The sequence below is a fragment of the Rhea pennata genome, chromosome Z (assembly GCF_028389875.1).
Source record: "Rhea pennata isolate bPtePen1 chromosome Z, bPtePen1.pri, whole genome shotgun sequence".
Lineage (NCBI taxonomy): Eukaryota > Metazoa > Chordata > Aves > Rheiformes > Rheidae > Rhea > Rhea pennata.
The window spans coordinates 13,985,149-14,007,507 of NC_084702.1; the positions used below are offsets into that span (position 1 = coordinate 13,985,149).

Genomic DNA, 22,359 nt, shown 5'->3' on the forward strand with positions numbered 1-22,359 from the left:
TGCTTGGTGATGGCCTAGGTGAGGAGATTTACAGTACCTGTGCACTCAATGTCTCCAGTGGACTTTCCACTCTTGGAAAAGCCATTAGTGGCATTCCTCGCGGGTCTTCAGGCTTCGGTTTAGAAGGAGTTCCATGTGAGCCTTTAAAGTTATGCACAACACATATCCCCTATGTAATAGAGAAAAAAAGAAAAAAAAAAAAAAGAAAAAAAAAAAGAAAAAAAGAAAAAAAAAAAAAAAGAGGAAGCTCAGCATTTTCAGCCCCAGAAATTCACTGGAATTCCTATCAGGTGTCCAGGTGTCTCAGGCATTCATTCTCACTTAGTAACTCAAACCTGCCAGTTTATGCAAGGAACCTAAGGTTTTGGTTCAGCCCATCATCTGTCGCAGCTCTGGGCTACAATGTGTTTACTGATATAGCTGGGAGTGGTGGACCGCCTTGGTAAATGGTTTCATCTGGCATGTAACATGAGGCGATCAACCATTCTCAGTGTTAGGTCTTTACACATGGCAGAAGCTGTCATGGTGTCTGCTTCATCCTCACAGAACAGTGGACTACCCCACTGCTGCATTTCTCATCTAGATGTTCCTTTGAGACCCTGACTGATTTCCTAATTGTGAAAAAGGCACATTCAATAGCCAAATTTACCTCACATTTGGATGACATCAACCTCAGTTAGCAACATCTCCACATACCTCTAGCATGACCTCTGTAGTGTTTATCCACTTCCCTAAGGCATAACTAGACTTACTGAACACATGTGGTACCATGTGTATGCAAGCACATGGTGACGATAATAAGACTGAACTCTGTACTTCGCTGCTTGGGGCTCAGGAAAAGAGAAGAAAGAAGACAAATAGGAGGTGACACATCTACTGCCACAGCAATTTCTGCAGCCAGCTCCTTGCTAGCTCTTTCTCTGTGCTGCTCTTCAGACCTGAGCAAGAAGCAGGCTGCAGACTGGCTGAGTTTTGCTAGCAGCAGGCAGCTCCCAGCATCAAGCTCCAGGGAAACCTCTTCTCCTCTTCTTCTCAGCTTTGTGCTGCTTACAGGGTGGCAGAAGAGCTGCAGGGCCGAAATGGATTTGTGAGCAGGCTGTCACAGCTGGAAACAGGTGCTGGGACCATATGAACTGTCCTAACCAGATGTATGGAGTGATTGCCTGTTATATCATATGGGCTAGATTTAGACTGCCTGTTCCAATGAGAATCAGGCAAACAGTAAGGAACATACATTAAAAACAAGGAGATCCACATCAGAGATGGGGATATCCTTTTACTGAAAGGAAATAGTGGAATAGATCATTTCTGGAGGGTTCCCCCCTCATCCAATAAAGAATTAAAAAGAAAAAAATCAATGATGGAACAATCCGGATGTAAGATCTCTCCTTAGTGAAGGGGATCTGGGTAGACTGAGTGATCTCCTGAGATTCCTCTCAGCCCTATTTCCACTATTTTCTAAGGATGTCCCATTGAAATTGCACTATTTTGAAGCTTTCCAAAGGTAAGGAAGCTGTGTACATGGATAAAGAAATTGTTCATTGCTACATAGTGTATGTGTTTTCAGTATGTTTTGACTAAATGGAGCCAGGCAGATTTCTCAGTAATAGTGAACTGGCCAGGAATCACCTTGACCACTGTGTGGGTAAACTCACAGCCAGAGATGCCTCCTAAAAGCAAAATACAAAGTCCACACATCTAAGACAAGTAACATTCAAATTCCTGAGACAGATACTCTTCTTAGAGTCTGTAGGAAGGCTTGGGATGGCATGTTTTAATACATTTGGTTGACTTATGGGAAGGGGAATGATTTTGGCTCAGCTCCAGATGTTGCAAAGGGAGGTGGTTTGGTATTCCAGGGAGTCTGCCCTGACTTTCCTTTCTGTTGCATTTCCTTTGTGTCTGTATCATCAGAATGGAGAACGAGGACCATCGCTTAGCGTTTCAGACAACATCCTGTATCCTACATTTGTACCCAATACTAGGCAGCCAGTGGAGTTTTGCAATACAGGAATGCCAAGGAGTAAGTGTCATGTATGCTCCCTGTTGCATTAGTTCAAATCTATTTCAACTTCAGAGCATTTTTCCAGGACAGGCCAAGTAAGAGCACTGAACAGTAGTTAAAATAGTCTTGAAATACCTGTGAATATATGAATGTGATCATATTAGCTTTATTAACTAAAATCAGTCTGATTTCATATTAGGATTTTCTCCGATGATACATCCAATTAGATGGGGCCAGAATTACCTTTTAGGAAACTTGTGATAGGCAAGAAGAGAATAATAAAAGAATTTTTGTTTGACCTGAGGAATTTTGTAAAAAAGAATGAGAAAGGAGTGATGGACTTACCAGAAACAAAGCTACTGCACTCCCCAAGATGAAGCCTGCGATCACGTCTGAACAGTGGTTTCGATACTCAGAAACTCGATTTAGCCCGGTGAGGAATGCAGCACACAGGGTACCCAGACACAACACAGGTTTGGCTAGCCTGCTACTCTTTGTTTTTATTGTGCTTGTGATGTACATCTGAAACACAGGGAAAGTCACAAATTAAAAGAGGCTCTGCCAGAAATCAATCTTTTTTCCATCCAGACACACGCTAAGTCAGCAAGGATGCAACAAAATCCACAGGTCACAAAAAAGCATTGAGAAATGAAAGAAGGGGTTTAAATTAAGACAGAGAATACCTTTCAAGAGAATAAAGTGATGTTTCATGATGCCCAATATACCATCAACTGCAGATATATAGTGAAGTTTCTGGTTTAGTATGTATAGGTGCAGTTTCCCTTACTTCCTAAATTGTATAAATGCTTGCTTATATGCCAGAAAATATGTACGTGTATGTATATGACTGAACGTGGTGCAATGTGAATCAAGTATTCAAGTTTATTTCCCTGCAAAAACTGGAACGCACACATGATAGTGTACCTAGCCATCCATATGGACTAGCTATTGCATTTCCTAAGCAGAATAAAGTTAAAAAACAGATTCTTGACATTAAAATAAATTACTGTAGACATTTTCTCTGCAAGGTAAAAGGAAATTGAATTATATGAGGAAGATTTATTTTAAATAAAATTGCAGCCACTCACTAATTCCAGTTGTTTAATTTTCAGCAAGAAAGTGTGGATATCTGCAAGAACTCCAAAGCTTTTGTAAGCAAAACAAGTGCATCAAACCATATAGCATTTTTTACCAAAAATGTCTCCAACAAGCACAAAGATGCATGATATATAAAAAAGGAAAATCATTAAAGCTGGGAATATTTCCATTCTTTGCCCTTTCTTCACCGGTCAAAAGTCAAAAGATGGTTCTTGTAGTCTTCTGGACAAAGCTCTCCTCATTTCAACTCCATCTGTAATTACGTCACTTTTGGGAACCCTGAAATCACTGTCTGGAGGTCACAAACCTTACTACTCCCTGGGAGGACATCATTTCCAGGAAAGGGCATGCAGTTGTCATGGGAGATGCTAAATTCAGAGAGAGACTCTGCAGGGTGGTGGAAACCTGTGAGTCATTTTCCTTTCTTGTCAGTATAACAACTAAGGATAAGCCAGCATGTTGGCTCACACTGCCAGTCTTTGCCAAGACTGTAACAGCTTGGCTGGAGTGAGGCTGCCTCTAGATTTTCCTAAGCCAATGGTGCTGCTGAGGGAAGTCTCCTAAGGCTTGGCTTGGCGTTTGCAGTTGTTACTATCATCATTTGATGCCTTGCTGATGCTGATGCTCAACCTTTAAGGAGGGCAGAAAGGTACACTCAGCACCCCACAAGCTAACTGGCAATCAGGGCTGACAAGCAGCTATGTTAGCATTTTATAATGCCTGTCCTACTCTTCAGATACACGTATACAAAGATCATTGTGGGCTGGATGTATTTCTTTCTTTCACTGTCTTGCACAGAGCCATTTGTTTTACTCCAACTTTCTCATTGTCCTTATTCCTTTTCCCTTCTCTGTAGCTGGGCCAGTAATCCTCCCTACATCTGGTTTTCCCCTCACTGGCAGGTGTTAAAAATATCAGTCTTAAAAACTAATGCAGTATATTACTCTAGAAGTAAAAGGGAAGTGATGGAGCAGTAGCCTCCTGTAAGCGAAAGGGACCAGCCAAAGAAACTGAGAGAGAAGGCAAGTTTGACAGCCTCTTGACCACTATTTGAGCAAAATTGCCTTTTCACCTGCCAAGCAACCACAGGGTTAAGACAGCTGAACTAAGCCCGTGTGACCCTTCATTCACAGCATTTCTGTTCTGATCAATGAATGAAGTTTTTCAGGATTATGAAACAATTTGAGTTGGAATGTTTTGTTTTGGGGGAGAAGCACCCAAACAACTTCCAGCTAATTAGTTCATTTTAAGACAGAAGTTATGCAACAGAGACTATGGGACATGATCACCTGTGACAACAGAGAACCAAGCACCAGGAGTGTCATCTGGAGAAAATATAAACCAGCTGTTAAAAAGAAAGGTCTTTGCCTGGGAAAATGAACCTCAAAAGTGCTGCTGAGCATATCACTTTAAGGATTTATAGATTGGAATATTATGTATGGTTTGTACTAGCCCTGTGAATAGGACTAAGCTATTCCAAAGGTTCCTGCTTGCCTTGTGTTGCAAAATTAATATCCGACTGCAGCACATGCCTTGAAATGACAGTGAATGACCAAGCACTAGGCGGCAATCTTTCCTCATTCTTTACTGGTAAGTTGAGCTGCATCTATCACAAAAAGCCATTTTAAGTTTTTTCAATGGAAACAATAGGAAATAATATTATAGATGTAAAGTGCCACTTTATGAATAATTACCATCCATCCTTTCACTGTATGTATTTCCACTAGGAGAAGCCAATTCAAATGAGCAATAGGGAGCTAGACTGTTTTCCCATTCCTCACGAAAGCATTATTGCAGCTTACAACATCCAAAGGAAAATCATCAGCTCTTTAAAGTAACAACACAGCCCTGCTGAGACAGCTGCAAATCCTAGCTACAGAGAACAACACATTAATGATTGTTTTCTTAAAGGTGTGAGATGAAACTGCATGTTCAAGCTGCCCACATGAGAAAGCTCTCCTTATTATAAATGAGGTATGCCTGATTTATTTTAGGTTTTATGTGTATTGGCAGAAAAATGTAAACTTGTAGTAAAGAAGACATTTTTAGCAATGAGGATAATTAACCACGAGAACAGATTGCCAGGAGAAGTGACAGATTCTTCATCACTAGGAGGTTTTAAAACTAGACAGACTGTTTTCCCAGAAGTCCTAGTTCATCCATAAATTACAAACTCCACTCAGAAATGTCTGGGTGAGAATCTCTGTTCTGGTCAGACACGCTGATCACTGTGTTTTGATCTTTATTGCCTCAGTCCTTAAAGTCAAGATGTTTTTGAAAATTCTCACATCTTTGCCCCTTTGCTTAAAAGCCTTGTTTAAGAGACCCAAATCTCATTGAAAAGCATTTATATTTGCCTTCTTATACCCTGCAGATGTTTTTGTAAATTTCCCACAATATTATTTATAGGTAAATTTCTTTGCAAAAGTCTAAGTGTCAAAAACAGTTATTTGATGTATGGAAGAGGGGGACGATTCATATATAAAAAGATATGAGAAAACTGGAATAAATCAAAAATAAAAATAAATTAGGCATGATTTAATTATATAAATATCCTGTTTAGTTTCTTTATTGCACTCTTATCAGCACACTCAAGCAGTGTTTTTAGCGATGTGTTGTGTGTGTGATAGCAGCATTCATGTGGCGTGTAATTTCTCTCTAACCTTTTTCTGAGGCACAAAAGCATATGTAGTCTGGAAAGCTTTTAGTTTTTAAGTTTTAAATAGACATGTATCTATATATTTACATATATTTATAAGGTATGTTATATCAATGATAAGGAAGGTAGAGTGGAAAAAATCGGTATTATCCTTTGAGTAGAAGGTAGAGAGGTTTCTGATAGTTCATTTTTCTTGGCAAGTTCACAATTTCAGAGCAGCACCAGAAAGTAAGTGTGTCCTACAAGCTTTATAGACAGTCTTTCCCCTTACTGTAGGAGTTTTCACAGTTACAGAGAAATAGAACTGCTGACAGTATTCTTTGCTGTAGAACATGATGAAACCTTGTAGGTACTCACTGCAGAAGCCTAAATGCCAAGGCCTTGAACTTCATTGATTGTCTAGCTGATGTTAATGCAGAAATGGAGGAAAATGTTGGTGGGGTCACAGTGCCCGGGGCGGCAAAAGGGATTTGCTGCAGTGTTCTGTGCTCATCAGAATTTCCCAAATGTTGAAAGTTTAATGTCTGTGTGTACGGTATCCTTCTAACCTCATTAATAAGCAATCCAAGTGTAAATAATAGCAGCCAGGTCATGGTCCACTGCGATGTGGCAGAATCTTCTAGCCAGATGGAGGTGACAGAAAGCATTACTGCTAGGATAGAGTACTGATAGGCAAGCGCTTAGCTGAGGAAGCCTAAAAATATTACTAAAATGTTAACTGAAGTGACTCTTTGTAGCTTTCAATCACAGAGACCCTGTTGTGACTGTAAAAGAGTTCTTATTGCTTTCATTTCATACAATTTTGTCTTCTAGAGGAATTGTCTGTTTTTGCCAGAAATGTTAAAAATTTCAGGAATATTTCTATAGCATCATTTCCCCATGGAAAAAGTAATTAGAAGCAGGTGTTTCTAGGCAAACAGTGACTGCCGTCTCTTCCTGCCCTGCCTCTGGGGGATTAATAAAACTTTATAAGTTATCATTCTAATTTTGATTTAAGTATGGAAGCCAGAGTTGCTGCTTGATTTTTCTTTCCTCTGCATTAGGAATACAACATTCACAGATCTTGGCATGAAGAGATCACAAAATTGATGCTTTTGGTGCTCCACATCTTTTTTGTTGAGTGACAAGAAAAAGCCTAGTCGACTGAACATAAAATCCAGATTAAAAAAAAAAAGAAGAAGACAAATCAATCACAGCGGGAGCACGGTCATTAGCTGAGCTAATGAACAAATCAGTACAGAGATACTTGCAGAGGACACTGTAGGGTCAGTGATGGGAGAGGACTCCCAAACCCCAACAGTGAGTTGAACGATGAAAGACAATATATATGCTGATTCTCTTTTATTGCTTCCTCATGTTATGCTTTTTTATTTTTCTTGCTGTATGGCTAAAATCCAGCTTTATGCAAAGCACAGTTAATACTAACCAAATACGCTCAACAACTCACACTATTATATATACTAGAATAAACAAGATATTTCTCAAAGAAAGGTACGCAGCAAAATGATTAAGCAAAGTTGGACTTGAGTAGAGTAATATTGTGTTTCTTACATTATGCTTATGCTAATCCCACTGGCAGGTAGAGAAAAGACAAATGATAGCACCTTTAATACCAGAGAGTGGAACGGAAGTGGCTCACTGGTCACTCAAATGGTCTGGACCGCGTAAAGTACGTAGGGTATAGCAGTCCTACCTTAGCCCTTCATCATGGGATACACACCCTTACCATCTGCACACCTGCCACAAAGGTTTAGGAGAAACTCCAGCTTTGTGGGAGAAGGGCTCGTCCCTTCATTTCCCTCCAGCATCACAAGTATCCTTGAAAGACTAGGGCTCAGCAATGCTGAACAAGGGAGAATGGCTTTCAAGAAAGGAAGAGAAATATTCCCTTTCAGTCCTAGAAATCAGGCTGTTCAGAGAAGTCTTGTTTTCCCAGGAATCAAGGAAAGCTGGGCAGGAGAAGTCCATGAAAGGATGTTACTAATGTCATTGCATGTCATTGCAAGGGTACAGCAACACCTTCTGACAAGCATAGAGCTCAATCTTGGAGCAGCTGTTTAGGAGTTAGTTCATCATGATGCAAACCCTGCTACAACAATGTTCAGTTTATTGGGAGATGCTTTTCACACACGGGTTTTTATTGTTTGCAGGCAATGCGCACAAAATGTTATGGGCTTTTCAAACACTTCCCAACAAACCCTGATTAAAAGACTTAACCATTTACATCTTTGCCATAATTCACATGAAATGCAATACAAACAGGCAGTAGACAAAACAGAAGTGGGGTGACATCTCCATTTCTTAGTAATAATGTGGAACTTTATTCATCTTCTACCAAGATGAATGTAAAGTATTCTAGAAATTAAAGACAATGGTCATTAATAAGGTAATGCAGTTCTCAAATCCTGATGACTTACAGCTAGACTTTGCCACTCTTTCTTTTCAGGCTATTGGTGAAAATTCCATAGTCAGCCTGTAGTGAAATCAGAATTGAATTTTAATGGCAACACCACCAACGTCTTCTAGGTGACCTGGGTCAGCATTATACTGTGAGCAAGTGTTTTGGGTCACTTTACAAATCATAACACAAACTTTAGCCAGAGAACGTTACAAGGCAGCCAATACGTTTCTAGAGACTTTTAAAAAGATCATTCCTTTCCTGACAGGATGGCCGTATTGCCTTTCTCAAGAGATCAGCTATATTATGTCATGGGGATTCTGGCAGTGACCTTTATTCAAACCTTCTTTGTGTGAGGAATTCAGGTCCTGAATAAGGGAAGCAAAATTCAGCTCAGTTCAGCCTCCTGTTGAAATAGTACAGTTCACATTTTATCCATGGCAAGTGAACAATAAGAGAAAGAGTAAAGATCCAGAAAACACGTGAGCCTCAACTTCATTTTAATGGTGTGAAGACAGGGGAACAAATGAGAAAAGGTTTTATGTTATCTCACATGTTTACTCGAAGATCCCAGAAAAAGTTAGCAGCAAAGACGAGATCGCATGTCTCCACATCACACAATGACCCAAAGGCAATGAGAATTGAATTTGCTTACACTAGGAGTGGTAAAACAGAGAGAGAGAGAGAGAGAAGGTGACCCCCCCGCCATGGATAAACAAGGGAGAAAGAGAACAGATAGGTAACAATCCTCTTTTTCTTCAAAAAGCTGCTCTAAGAAAACAAGCCCCATCTGCATGCAGAGACAGAAATCTCTCATACAAGCTAGCAATCATCACTCACCGTGGCATATAAAGCCGAGTAGATGCTCAGAGCAGCATGTTTGGATGGAAAGGACCTCCTGGCCTTCTCAATCACCTCCACATCCCCAGTGCAGATGTTCCCATTGTTTACGAACTGGTGATGGGTCCGGCAGTCATTTCCTGTGTAGTTGGGCTTACATACTGTCAGGAAGTAAGGAGCCAAGTTCCCAGTCACAACCTGGCCAGCATTTACAAATATGTCGGTGGCAAAAAGTCCAAATGCAAAAACTCCTGTAAGAAAAGGTTAAAAATAATTATTATTCAGAGATGGTTGAAGTATTCCGAGTCCTGGAAAGGAAGAGAAATAATGAGAGGCAAGGAACCAAACTCTGCAGTAATTACTCAGAAAAATCCCTTACTAACTTAAGTCAGAGACCTGCTTCAAAGGCCTGGTATAGAAGAGCGCATGCTTAACTCTAACAGCTGCTTAACTGAGCAACTCAAGAAGGACTTAAAAACAGGCTGAAAATGTTAAGCATGTGCCTAAGTACTTTTGTGATGCACTCTGAAAAGAACTGTGAGAGTTATTGAGTTCACGGAAAACTCCGCAACTCTCTGCTTATAAAGCTTCTATCAAGCCAAAGGCTCACAGCCTGCAGGCAGGCTTCCTGTACATGAGTTACTAAGAATATTTTAACAAATTTGAGCCAAAAATGGTAATACAGTGGCTCTAAAATATAAAACAGTAGTGAAAGAGCTGTGTAGTGCTCAGAGTACTGCACTTAACATGATTATATAGTGTCAAATATCTTTTAGATTTTGACTGTCTGTGCTGATGTTGAAAAATTAAGATCCTGATCTGGCAATATTTGCCAGGTTCTTTGGGCCATCTCCTAATGCTTTGCTGCAGATGTTCCCCACAGAGCTGCAGTTCAGCTCATGTCCGTGGGTCCACATATCCTCAAATGCTACAAGAGGGCACATGCAGTTAAACTCAGGAGCATTTCCAAGGTCATGGAACATCCCTTGCTTGATCCTGTGGTTACCACATTCTCCACTGACTCCCACACGAGTGTTACCAACACCTACTACAGCTACCATGAACATAGAGGGGGATCCTTAGTCACATACACTGCCCATACATTGAAGGAATAGAAGTTTTTTGCAGCAAAGTCAAGCCCAAATATTTCAAAAGAGTAAATCAGCTCCCTTCTCTCCCTATCCAAACTCTAAGATGGATTAAAGTAACAGAAAAGAACAGAAATTTAGGATAGATCATTAATTTTAGTTTGATCTGCAAATGTTGAGGATCATATGTTTTTTGCCTTTCTCTCCCTGTGGCCCTGCAAATTATACATTAGCTGAGATTGTTATGCATTTAAATAAAATCAAGTGCTGGAGCTCCAGGGAAAACAACTCATCTTAGAAGGGCTGTGACAAAATCCCTAATGCTGGCAACACCACGTTTATAATAATTTCACTGCTTATCTGTACTGTGTTAAAAAGAAAAATAAGATAAAAGAAATATTGCTATGGTCTGAGAAACAAAGCTATCAGGGGCTCAGCAATATAATGCAACAGAAAATGCTTTACATCAAATTAAACACTTCTGTGTGGGAAGGAGGGAGCGATGCCACAGCAAAGGTGATTTCAGGGCTGAGTTTATTACTGAAGCTCCAGACCACAAGGTAGAACATCCCCCCTCCAGAAAAAAGCAAAGCACATCCACCGTGCCGTCTCTATGACCCGCAGTAATCAAAAGCTGGCCACAGCCGAGGCAGGGGATCGGAGACCGTGCCTCCACGAGTGAACCCACCAGCTTCCCCAGGAAGCACTGTGCCTGGCGGGGAGGACAGAAGTGGCAGGGCTCTGCCACCCTGCTGCCTTGACTTTTCCAACCACAACGAATAAATTGGGCCTGCCAATGCTTTCCTCTGGTTCTGGACTGCAGGACTGGCCTTTATCTTTTTACTGGTACATTATTCTTCCTCCCTTCTGTTGTGCTAAGTTTCTCTGTTTAAAAGGGATGTGGAGACAACAGTGACCCTGCTCCTTTATTCTCTTTATTCCTCAGTTAATGCTTTAAATCTCCGGCTTTCCAGAGCCTCAAGCATTCTTGATTTAGTGGATGAATAAGTAAGTTCAAAAGAAAGATAAAAAAGGCCTGGCAAAGCAGCAGCTTATGCCAGAGATGAATGTTGCTTTATATACTCCCTTTCAGACTGATTCTTAAAAAGCATTGGCAAAACTTGCTTTAGATAGCATCTTCCTGATTTGATGTGCAAATGACAAGAGATACAGTGATGATTATTTCCTAGCTTTACAATAATTTAGGAAAATCTAGGAATTAAATACTGAGGATGTCCCATGGTCTTTAATGTATAAACCAGTGCAAGTCAAGAACTACAGTGTTTCAGAAAAATCTCCTGGACTTCATAAAGTTAGTTCAGCCTCCAGACACTGCATGAGTATGAAGGTGTTTCAGCTTTTTTTCTCTAAAAATAAAAAGAAATGTCCACAGCTGCATTTACTCAGTATTTGGTAGCACTGAAAGTGCTGGCCCAGACACAACTGTTGAGAACTGCAACACCCTAGCTACAGCAGAACAAGCTGTGATGGAAACTTTTATCATGCTTTCGGTTGTGACACATATTGACTTCTGTAATTCCCCTCTTGCAGCTCTGCCAAATTGTGCCTTATGAAAATACAGGCTGTATGCAGCAACAAATTCAGCTAGAAGGAATTTAACCCTTGCGGGTGGTACATATCCAGTAGTCTTCTCAGGAGTACCTTTTCTCAGGAGTCTTTCAGATAGGGCTGGCTGTTAATGATTAAAATACCAATAAGCCTGGGCACTAGTGGTGAGTGCCCTGATGGTTTTTATACCTCATGAATGCATCTGCTCAATGGATTTGTTCAATGGCCTACAGCAAATATGCTAACTGACTACAGCACGTGAATGTAGTGACACGGTTTTCAGGATTTTAGAGAAAGGCAAATCATAGCCAAAAGGCTTTTGTAAAGCCAAGTAGCCCTAGCTCTTCAATTCATACAGCTGAAATCCACAATGTAATGCCACAGAATGAGAGTGGGAATATGTGCACCTCTTGCAGCCTTTGATGCTCAGGTTTAACTGGGGGTGTTTCCTCCTGCTAAGGAGTAATCCTCACTGTAGCTCTGTAACTCTTGCCTAGAAAACCAGGGAGTGAGCTTTAGTCCAGAGGAAATAGAGAAGAAACGAAGAAAGATATTAATAGTACAAGCCATGCGGGGAAAAGTCCCTGCAAAATATAGCCTGGATGCTTGGTTACTAGCAGAAAGGATATATAGGGGTCGATTTCATTTATGCAAGTCCCTCCCTCCCCTAGCTCACATACAACAGGTAGTCTGGCTGTACAGAGAGTCCTTAAACAAGGAGCTCCATCTCATCTGAATTAACATTTGCCTTGGAGGAAGAATCTAAATCTTCAGCAGCTTCAATTTTGAATGCTTTAGTTTTGAATATGTCTGTTTATTCCTCCTCCTAGGTGGCTGCCAAATAATCCTCCAGGCAGGAGCCCATAATTGCTGGGCTGTTGCTGAGATGCAACTTTCTGGTTCTGAGTTCTTCAGTGTTGCCATCGCCAACTATGCCTGTTGTTTTTTTTTTTTCCGATAAAACTGTAGAAGAGTTCAGCTTTTTCTCTTCGACTGTAACTTGAGTACTACCCTATTTTATCCCTGAAACTCTTGCTCAAGCTTCCCTCACTCTGAATCTCTCTGACATCAGTGATTACAGCTGCCTGTTGACACCATGGAAACCCTCATTAGTATTGCCATTTAAAATACCACCTATTTGAAACAAAAACAAACAAACAAAAAGTGCCAAGAGTTGTAGAAGAGTTGTCATCTGAAAAGACACTGGGAAGAGATAAGTAACAAATCATTCAGCAGAAAGAAGAATGAGGAGGTAGAAGCCTTTATTACAGAAAAAACATGAAATCCTTAAGTGACATGACAAAGAAACAATGCATTTTAGGGCTCATGGGACATAAGAATTTGTGTTCATGGGTAACATGTCTCCAAGTCTTCTTGGAAGTATGTTTATTTAGATACTCCTCCTTTTCTCAATGCCCAGTGAATTGTCTGAATTTATCATACTCAATTTACTCAAAAAGCTTTCCTATTACACATGCAGATGCATGCACACACTGTCACACATACAAAAACACATGCACACATATGCACCATGTTCTTCAAAGTGGATTAAAGTTCTGATCAAGGGAGCTCCTGGCAAGACTTCTGGTTCTACAGAAATGCCGATCCTCAGCCCATCCTTGAAGGTTTTGCTCTAATGGTCCTTCTACGCAGCCAATAAGACCACTATAGTGCCCCAAACAAGGACTCTGCCAAAGAATCCTTCATCATTAGACTTTAAAGAGTGTTATTGAAGGAGGTTTGTATCAGTATCGCATTTTGCAGCTAGAGGAAAAGGGGGCAGAGGGATATTTATCACTGGTAGCAGGTGTATCTGGTCAGGCTCTACAGCAAGCTTCTTCCAAGCACTCATAATCTGATCCCATCTATGACTGTTTTGATCCCCCAGTGGAGACCTCACAAAGCAAATGGCTCCAGGGAACTATCACCTCTTCTGCTGCTTCACCTGAGAGCATCCTGTCCAGACACTGTCCCCTCAGCATGTCAAAAAACATGTATGGTCTAAACATTTTCTTGCATGAACAAATTCAGGTGCAAGTTAAAAAAAAAAAAAAAAAAAAAACTCTGGAGTGTTAAGAATACAAACAGCATTTCTTTTTTCTTTACTGCTTCATGGCTATCAGTTTTCACCTAGGGAACTGCTGACTCAGAGCCTGGCAAAAAAGGGAATGGTAAGGTTTGATCTGTCCCCGAAACAATGATCTGTTTCCCATCATGGAGGTTCTTCACGGCTAAGAAGGGAGACCTAATGAGCAGCTGCAGCAGTTTAAGTTAGAGGTAGCACACTCAAATTCAGTTTGAGCCCTTTTGAAAGGCAGTCAGTTAATAACAGATAAGCAGTGTTTCACAGTGAACTTCAGATCCAAGGTAGACTGAAGGATAAGACTGGACAAACCATATCCTGATGCTGCCTACGGAATTGACATCAGAGTTCTTTGTTTTATTTACTCTATTACAATATACTCAATGTGCATATAAATCTTGTAAACCCTTATTTGCTGAAATAAAGCCTTAATTTGCTGAAACAAAACCTTAATTTCATTATTTAGCTGCCCACTGTGAGGTGTCACCATGTTAAAAATTAAGCTGTCAGTGGAAGCTCATCCATGCCGTTTAACTGCCAATTATGCAGCTCCAAAGTAAAAGTCATTGGCAAAAAATTCATGTAGCATGTTGCATTTCTAAATATCTGAACTGGAGAGAGGCTACTTGCATGTTATCAGAGTTCTGCAGGTATAAAGCTTAATCACATAGATTTGAAACCTGAGATATTGAAAAACAACACAAAGCACACTCCAGCCACCCTGCCAGACTGAGCCTGTGAGGTTTGAATTCATGATCCAGGGCGGACTATAGCAGCAGTATATAAACTGTTTGACTAATTCCTTGATGCAGTCCATTCACTAAACAGAACTAAATGAATTTATAACCTCTATTTGCAATACAAACGATGAAGTAGAACATGGAAGCAAATGCAAGATGGCAAGATGTCAATGATGGTACGAAAGGGGAAACTGCCACAAGTAAACGTGAATGAAAATGGAAAAAGTTGTGTGCACTCAAGTGGGGAGACAGGGAAAAGAGACAAAGACCCAAGAAACAATCAGTCACTCTAACTCCCTGATTTCTTAAAAATTCAGTACATACCTGTGAATTTTGGTAACAGAGATTTGTAATGAAACAGTTGTGAAGAATAGGGAGGGGAGGGAGGAGAGATGATGTGAGTGGAGAATATCTGTGCAGCCTCAGTATTTTAGACAGAAAAAAAGTGTTCCAAAGCAATCACATATAATTTGTTTGACCTGTAAAACTTCAGAATAAATGTCAGTGGAAAGAGTTATAAAAGATAGAGGAAAAATGGGAGAAATTACAACACATGATGAAGACTGCTATTTCCAGGCTATGCCAGCTTTTTTCCCTGATAAAAGGTACATAGCAGATCTCACCTATTTGGGCTATAGTAAAGGATTTGATATATACTGAGTCAAGCTGAGACACAATCCTCTGCCACAAATGAAACTGTCTACCATGATGTAGAACCTGTATCTGGGCTGGGAAGAAAGAAGAAATTTTGGATCACCTTTCATGGACAAAGAACCAGGTAGGAATCTAAGGCAAAGATCCACCTCCAAAATCCTCATTAAACTTAGGAAAGGAGAACTTTAGAAGCTTGCTAAGGTAAGAAGGTTAGATCACTGCTGAAGGCTTGAGGAAAATAAGGAGTGAATTAAAAGCAGGCATAGTAGGCAAGCTAAGAAAACGAGTAAAAAGAAGGACTGTCAGCACTCCAGGAGAGTTACCAGTTTGGGGGTTTGCTTAATTCTTTGCATCAGTATTAGAGTGCAAAAACAGCCTTGATCTATAAACATGAAGAGAAAGCAAGAGAGGAAAAGGCTCATGCCTGTCAATCAAACCCAACAGATCCCATGGAGATTATATAACAATGATGTTTACCTTTTTGGTAAAGAGAAATTTGGAATTTCTCTTTTTACTTCTCTACCTTAGAAAGGGAAGAGAGTGAACATTCAAAGAAACAGTTATAACTTTCTGCCTGTTGTATGTAAAGCACAGTTAGATCATCACCTTTAAAATACTCTTTCTCCTAGCATCTCTGGTTAGAGTCATGGATGGACAAGAAGCATCTTTGCCTTCCGAAGTTGGGGAAAGAGGCCTCAAAGGTATTCTATGATATGCCTTCATCTCTTTGTAATTATCCTCCTAACATCAACTATGATGACTGATGAGATAAAGCAGTATTCCAAGGAATTCAACTCCTACTCTTTTCAAGTACTCACTTAAGACCCTTGTCCACATGAAAAGAGATTTACAGAAGTGAGCATTGCAAGCAGTTGGTGCCAAGGCTAGATTGGCAGAAACCTTCCTTGCAACAAACCAGACTGCTTGCTAGGCTCTTCTGGGGAGAGAAACTGCTTAAACAATTCTGTAACTTACAGCCCTCATGTTTAGCAATGGTAGATATATGCACGGGAATGCAGGTATGAGCAACCTGCTAGTCTCTCCACAAACAAGTATCCAGCTATCCTCTGGGTTTTTGGAACAAGCAACTATGTGAAGCTAATATTCCTGATCAGCTACAGATGATCAATCTAGGTTAAGTCTTCAAAATGCATTTGCAGTTTCAACACAAAAAAAGTGCGGTTGTTTTTAATTCTTCTAATTAATCACTTTTCAATAAATTCTACTTGTCTCATTTTACTGCACAAGTAGGGAGAAAGTTTCAGGCCTAGAAAAGGCAAACAAAAGATCAGTGTAGTTTAAAACAAGACTGACATTTTAAGCCATTTCTAATAAGGTTAACTTCCTTTCTCTCCGGAAGGTAAATAAAACTGCAGAATCAGGATTGATTTCTCTAGCAAGGTTCATATTTTGTTACTCTCTGAGGGTCCACTATATCATTGCTGCCCCCTCTTCTTCCACTAGAAGAACACGAATGCTTAAGATTAAAGCTCATTAAAATAAAATCAGAACAGAAAGAGATATCTATGAGAAAACATACACAGCAAATGCTTAGCCTCCTGGGTCTAAGCTCTTTTAGTGCTGACCCTGCAGGCGAAAGTATTTGATTAGGACTTTGTAACATGCTGAATGTGCTGGAACAGCCAAAAAGCCCCGAGTGGCCAAGTGGATTCCGGTGCCCTGCTTCCCTCTTAATAGCAGTTTACTATCCATCAATATATCACAGAGGTTATGTGAAGTTCAAGGGTATTTTATTTTCAATTATGTTCCAGTGTCTTTTATTTTCAGACCAGGTCTGAGTAATGGACCGTGGGTGGTTTGTCTCTGCTCCCAGAGCATGCTGGAATCAGAAGTTATCCCTCTGTGCTCAGCGGGGAGCATGAAGATGACTCTCTTGCAGGGGCTTGGCCCCTATGGTTTGCTTGTTCTTCCTCCCCTTTGGTGTTGTCAGTGTCCCTCTACCACACAGAGTCGTGAAGAAAAAGGGAGGAGAAAAAAGACTGTGCCTATTCCTTCCCTGCACGATAAATCTGCTGAAGATGAGAAACTTCATAGTGGGTAAGGTGTTGTCGAACCCCATGCTCTGTGTAAGGCTTCCTGCCTGCAAGCAGGATTGATGGGAGCAATACAACCCTCGCTGTAGTCACACTAGCCCTTTCTTTTCCAGATAAAACTCAGGAATTCAGCAGTGACGGGGAAGAGGATATCCAGCTATTTTAAACTTTTCAGTTCAGTTGTTTTTTTTTTTATCTGAGACTGTGACTTCAGGCACAGTTCTCCATGATGGGCAGTATGCAAGGATGCCACAAGTCTAAGAGTGAACAGGGAGGGAGGTGCCGTGACTCTCTGTGAATAAAAGCTCTTCCTGGTCAGTGGGGAACAACATTTACCTCTGGCTTATGCCAGCAATGGGCTAATCCATCTCACTACAAGCACCAACTCAAGTCCTCTCGTGAACGAACGAAAAGGAATTAAGTCAGAGTCACTTTCACGTGCTGTTCAGAGCTGCCCTCTTCTCACCCTGTTGCTAAAGACAAGCAGCAAAAAAGCAAACAGTGCTCCTTATTTCTAAACACCCAGGCATGAGGTCTGGCCAGCCTTAAAAGGCTGTGAATTGGGAAGTCCTAAGGGAATAACCACATTCTCCATCAGTGCCACACAAGTACCACATGCTGTAATGCTGTTCCTCTCCCCAATTTGAAAGAATCCTGAGATGGTGCCTCAGAGAGATCTTGTAGTCATTTTTCCATTAATCAAGCTTTGTGAAAAAGGCATAGCTTTGTAAGGTTCATATACATCAACCTCCAAAAAATTTATTGACAGATTTTCTTCACTAGTTTCTCATCAATTAACCCAATAAAGTTTCTAACAACAACAACAAAAACAATTAGAATAAAAATAAGAATTTTATTCCACTGTGAGCTCACAATTTTTTACACTATGCTAAACTGAACATTATGGGCTGGTATTTCAGATGTTAAAATTAGAATTGAACAGAAAAATACCAAAGATATAGGCTGCTGAGTACAGATTTGTAAAAGAAATGCATAGTTTATGCAGAATTACAGTGATGGAGATATTCATATAAGGATTTGGTCAGAATAATCTTTCTTCCAGGGTCCTGAAGAAGCATTAAGCCCAGCAGAATAGGATATAAACCAGCTCCACATAGCATGATATGGCACATTTCAAACATTACCTTGCAAATCTCGAGGGGGACTATCCCTCTAAGGTGGAAGACGCCTGCAAAGATTTCACAGCTTAATTCATTTTGTGCTGCAGCTCATTAGGATCTTTTGCTCTGTTTTTGTGAAAACAGGGACCAACTTCATTGTGCTTGAAGATGCTTACCTATAAAACGTATTATTCTTCGAAGCAATGGGTTCAGGTAACAGCACTCTCCAGTCAAAATAGTTTTCTCTTGAATAATTAGAGTTTCTCGAGTTGACTTTATGAAATACATAGATATTTCACCAATAAAAATCTGTCAAGAAAGAAACAGAAGGTTAAAAACAGCATGAACAAATATTAAAACATGGATGTCCAATTTCAGTCCACAGAAACTACTATACACAAGTGTGTCTCTGGGACATTGAATTTCCATACCAAAGCTGCATTTATTCACTCAGGATGAAGTAATATAAACCAGGCTCCCAGCCAAGAAGAAGGTCTGCCATTCTCACACTCAGTAGCAAGCCAAAGCAAACATTCTCAAACTAACTCCTGGGATATGGAGAACAAAAAAAGCTTTATCGTTACTGTGGCACATACAGGCTTCTATTTTTACCACGATTAGCAAGGAATTTGTCATGTCAAGCTATTAATATTTAAAATTTGCTGCTAGGATACACTTTAGAAATGGAAGGTTTCTATCTATCCAGGAAACTGGAAAGTAGTCCTGCAGACATCCATCCCAATATTTTATCAGCAAGTCTCAGCAATCTGGGGACAGATCATCTTTAAAGATTAATATTTCAGCTCTCCTCCATGTCTTCTCAAATTTACACTCTTCTGAGGCTGCCAACCAGTGTACAGAGCTCCAGCTAACTTTGAAAAGAAATTCAGTTGAAGGACATGTTTGCAATCCGTTCAGCTGGTCTAAAGTCATGAAGCTTTTTTGAGCCAGTTAACTAAACATTTTGGAGGTCAAAATTTGACAGGCTACATCTACACTACTAAACTAAAAAGTGCCTGAGTATGGGCGCAGCACTGTTAAACAGTCATCCTTACCATTACACTGTCAGCATGGCCACCAGCATACACAGGCTTGGTGACAACAGTCTCCTAGAAAATTCTTGGGACAATTTCCACATGGGAAGTTAGATGTAGCCATGATTTTTTTCATCAGAAAAAGTTTAGTCAGTGAGCCATGGGTTAAGCATGCAAACCAGTCTGAGGGCCAGAGATGGTTCCTGGCATGTTTTTACTAAATAGCCTATTTTGTTGATTAAAACATTGACATGTAAGAATTCAGGGATCCATTGATTTTGACATTAGCCGTATTTATGTACTATACAAAGTATTTTGATGAGAACATTTATTCTTTCTGTGCAGTATAATAAATGATTCTCATATGAATAGGATGAGGAGTTCCTAAGCACTCAGAATTGGTTTAACTGTATTGCATAAAGTCAGATATCTGCCCTATCTAAAGCCAGAGAAGATTTGATCACAGGCTTTAGAGGCAGTGATGGCCCACTGTGAGTGGGCACTTCAAAAATCCCATCTGTTACGTTTTGTCAGCATGCTTCAGAGAGGAAGACTGTGTACTTTAGAAAGACAGAGTTTGAAATGAAATTCTATAGAAAAAGAAGCTAGCCTGAAGTGGAAGAAATGAGCTTTTAAAAGGGAAATATTCTATAGAATTCATTTAACTGCATTATAAGAAGACTTAGAAGCAAATTTCATATTGTTAGGGAAAGGTCAAAGAAAGACATAAAAAAATGTGTGCACATGTGCATGCGCATGCGCATGCACACATACACACACATAGAGTTAGTATAAATACCAAAGAAATATTCCTAGTTTACTTTGAATGTTGCAATGATATGCTGTTTCAAGGGCAACAATTTATTCTTATTAAGCTGGATAAGCATTCTTATTGATTATTGGCATTCAAGTCAAGTATGCTCAACCTCATAATAATTCTAACCACTGATGGCCAGAGATGTGGAGTTGTAAAATGTATGTCGATAATGGCATCTCGGGGTAGGAGCCAATGCTGGGAGCCTCACTGAAATATTGCCTTTATCCTGTTTCATTCCATCTGCTCTTAACAGAACTGGCAAGCAATTTGATAAGCTCAGCTCACTAACTATGGGGGTGGGAATTAAGAAAAAGACCATCTGCACAAAAGCATTTTAAAAGTGTTACTTTACTTCAAACCATTTATTATCTGAGTTATGATAATACTCAGAAGTTTGAATTAATGCTTTGGCCCACTGTCTGCTAGGGGCTGTGCATGATCTTTGAGAACTATTTCACACCCTGAAGAAATTCTGTTTTGAGAAGACATGAGTTGGTGGATATAAAAACTCCCAAACTTTTCAAGCAAGAGATAGTTAGATAAAAGGCATACTCATAGTCCTCCTTAAAAGAAAATTTATTTTAAAGTGCCTTTACACTAGAAATTAACTAAAAGATTTTTTGGTTTCCACTCTCATCTTTTTGAATTTTATTGTCTGACGTATTCTGAGCAACTCTCATATAGGTGGATTAGTTCCATCTATTAAATTTATGGGTAAATGGTGCCATGGTATAAATCTGTTCAATTCCATTCCACAGACTTAAACAGAGCTATCCTAGATTTTTATCCTAGATTTCCTCCAGCATAGCAGATCAAAATGTGATTTTTTGTTATGTGAACAATCCCTTTGGCTTAAATAGCCTTTAAGTGTATTGTGAGGTGACATAAGATCACTCAACACAGACTGTATTATTCATGGGGTCCTAAGAGTGACAATGAATTTAATTGTCTGAGTCTGAGAGTTCTGTTTTCCCGTACCTTTAACATGGGCTCTAGAAAATAATTTAAGGCCTTGAACTGCTCTCTGGAAGTTAATGGCGAGCCTGGGCACCTACTTCTGAGGTGCCCAGATAGCTAATCTATCTATCTGTGCAAAAAATGAATGGGATGTGAATAGCCCCCTAAAGAACTGATTTTTTTCTCTCCAGGCATTTTTGAAGCAGAGTAACTCCCTTGACTTTCCTAATTTTAAACCTGATGATTCTGCATGCGCAGTGTCCATGTCCAGCCAAGTTCTCCAGCTGGCCTCCCTGAAATCAATCACTGACTCTATTAAGTGCCTGAGCCCCTGCCAGAACAGAATTAGCAACCAGGAATTGCTACAATTCAGCCCCAAATCTGAAATCTAAATATAGATACACAGTTATGGGTGGAAAAAAATTACTTCTACTTCTTTAGGAAAAAAATGCAAGGTTTGTGAACTTCTGGATCGTCCTAGCTTAATTAAGTAGTAGAAATGACAAGAAAATTGCACTGGAAGCACTGGAAGCTTTTCATTCAGTGTTAAAAACAGAGATGATCCACAGTCTGATGTGATGTTTGCCACAGAAAAACAGATTTAGTATCGGGTGGTCACTGGATGCAATTTTGATCTCATTTTCATGAGTGCAAAAGCAGCTCAACTCCTCTGAGGTTATGCTGTTCGGACTTTTTACTCATATTTCTCTTAGTAATAGTATTAGGTACAAGTACTATGGTTGTGTCTTAAAAGCCCACTATGAACTAGAGATACTTCCCAGCAGTTATTTTTTCTTGCTGAATTTAACCTGTCCAGCAAGAAAACTCTTCTTCATCTATCCCAACCATTCTATTACCAGCAGTGTTACCAAATACTTGATCCTCAATCTTCAGCTCTCAAAAATCTCTGCTGGTCATATTCTTGTTTTTCTGATTCTATATTAGCAAAATATTTGACAAAATGAATTCTCTCATTTCCCTCATCAACAGGGCTTTGTCCATGATAGATTTCAATTTTAATAGATATAGTTAGGAAATAATATCCTCCAAGTTGTGACTTTACATCCTTCAAATATGAAATATTACATCTTCCCCCTTCATGTTCTGAGCACAGTATGAGCACTCAGCTTTCCCTGAACTGCTCTACATATTACAGTTTGTTAATTTGTTTCATTAATTATTAGTCAACAAAACAGCATAGCTGCTATTTTTAAGGGGAAATAGAGGTTTTTATTATTAACT

General features: G+C 39.8%; 1 protein-coding gene across 3 annotated transcripts in view; it reads right to left on the bottom strand.

Annotated features, from left to right (window-relative positions):
• Window positions 1-22,359, bottom strand: part of PLPPR1 (phospholipid phosphatase related 1) — a 127,901-nt gene that overhangs the window by 3,153 nt on the left and 102,389 nt on the right. For all 3 annotated transcript variants that reach the window (XM_062600097.1, XM_062600098.1, XM_062600099.1), the window contains 4 exons: window positions 18,486-18,618; window positions 9,001-9,251; window positions 2,351-2,527; window positions 38-169 (listed from right to left, as the gene is read on the bottom strand). In XM_062600097.1, the coding sequence (XP_062456081.1) occupies window positions 38-169; window positions 2,351-2,527; window positions 9,001-9,251; window positions 18,486-18,618 (693 nt within the window). The remainder of the gene's footprint in view (window positions 1-37; window positions 170-2,350; window positions 2,528-9,000; window positions 9,252-18,485; window positions 18,619-22,359) is intronic.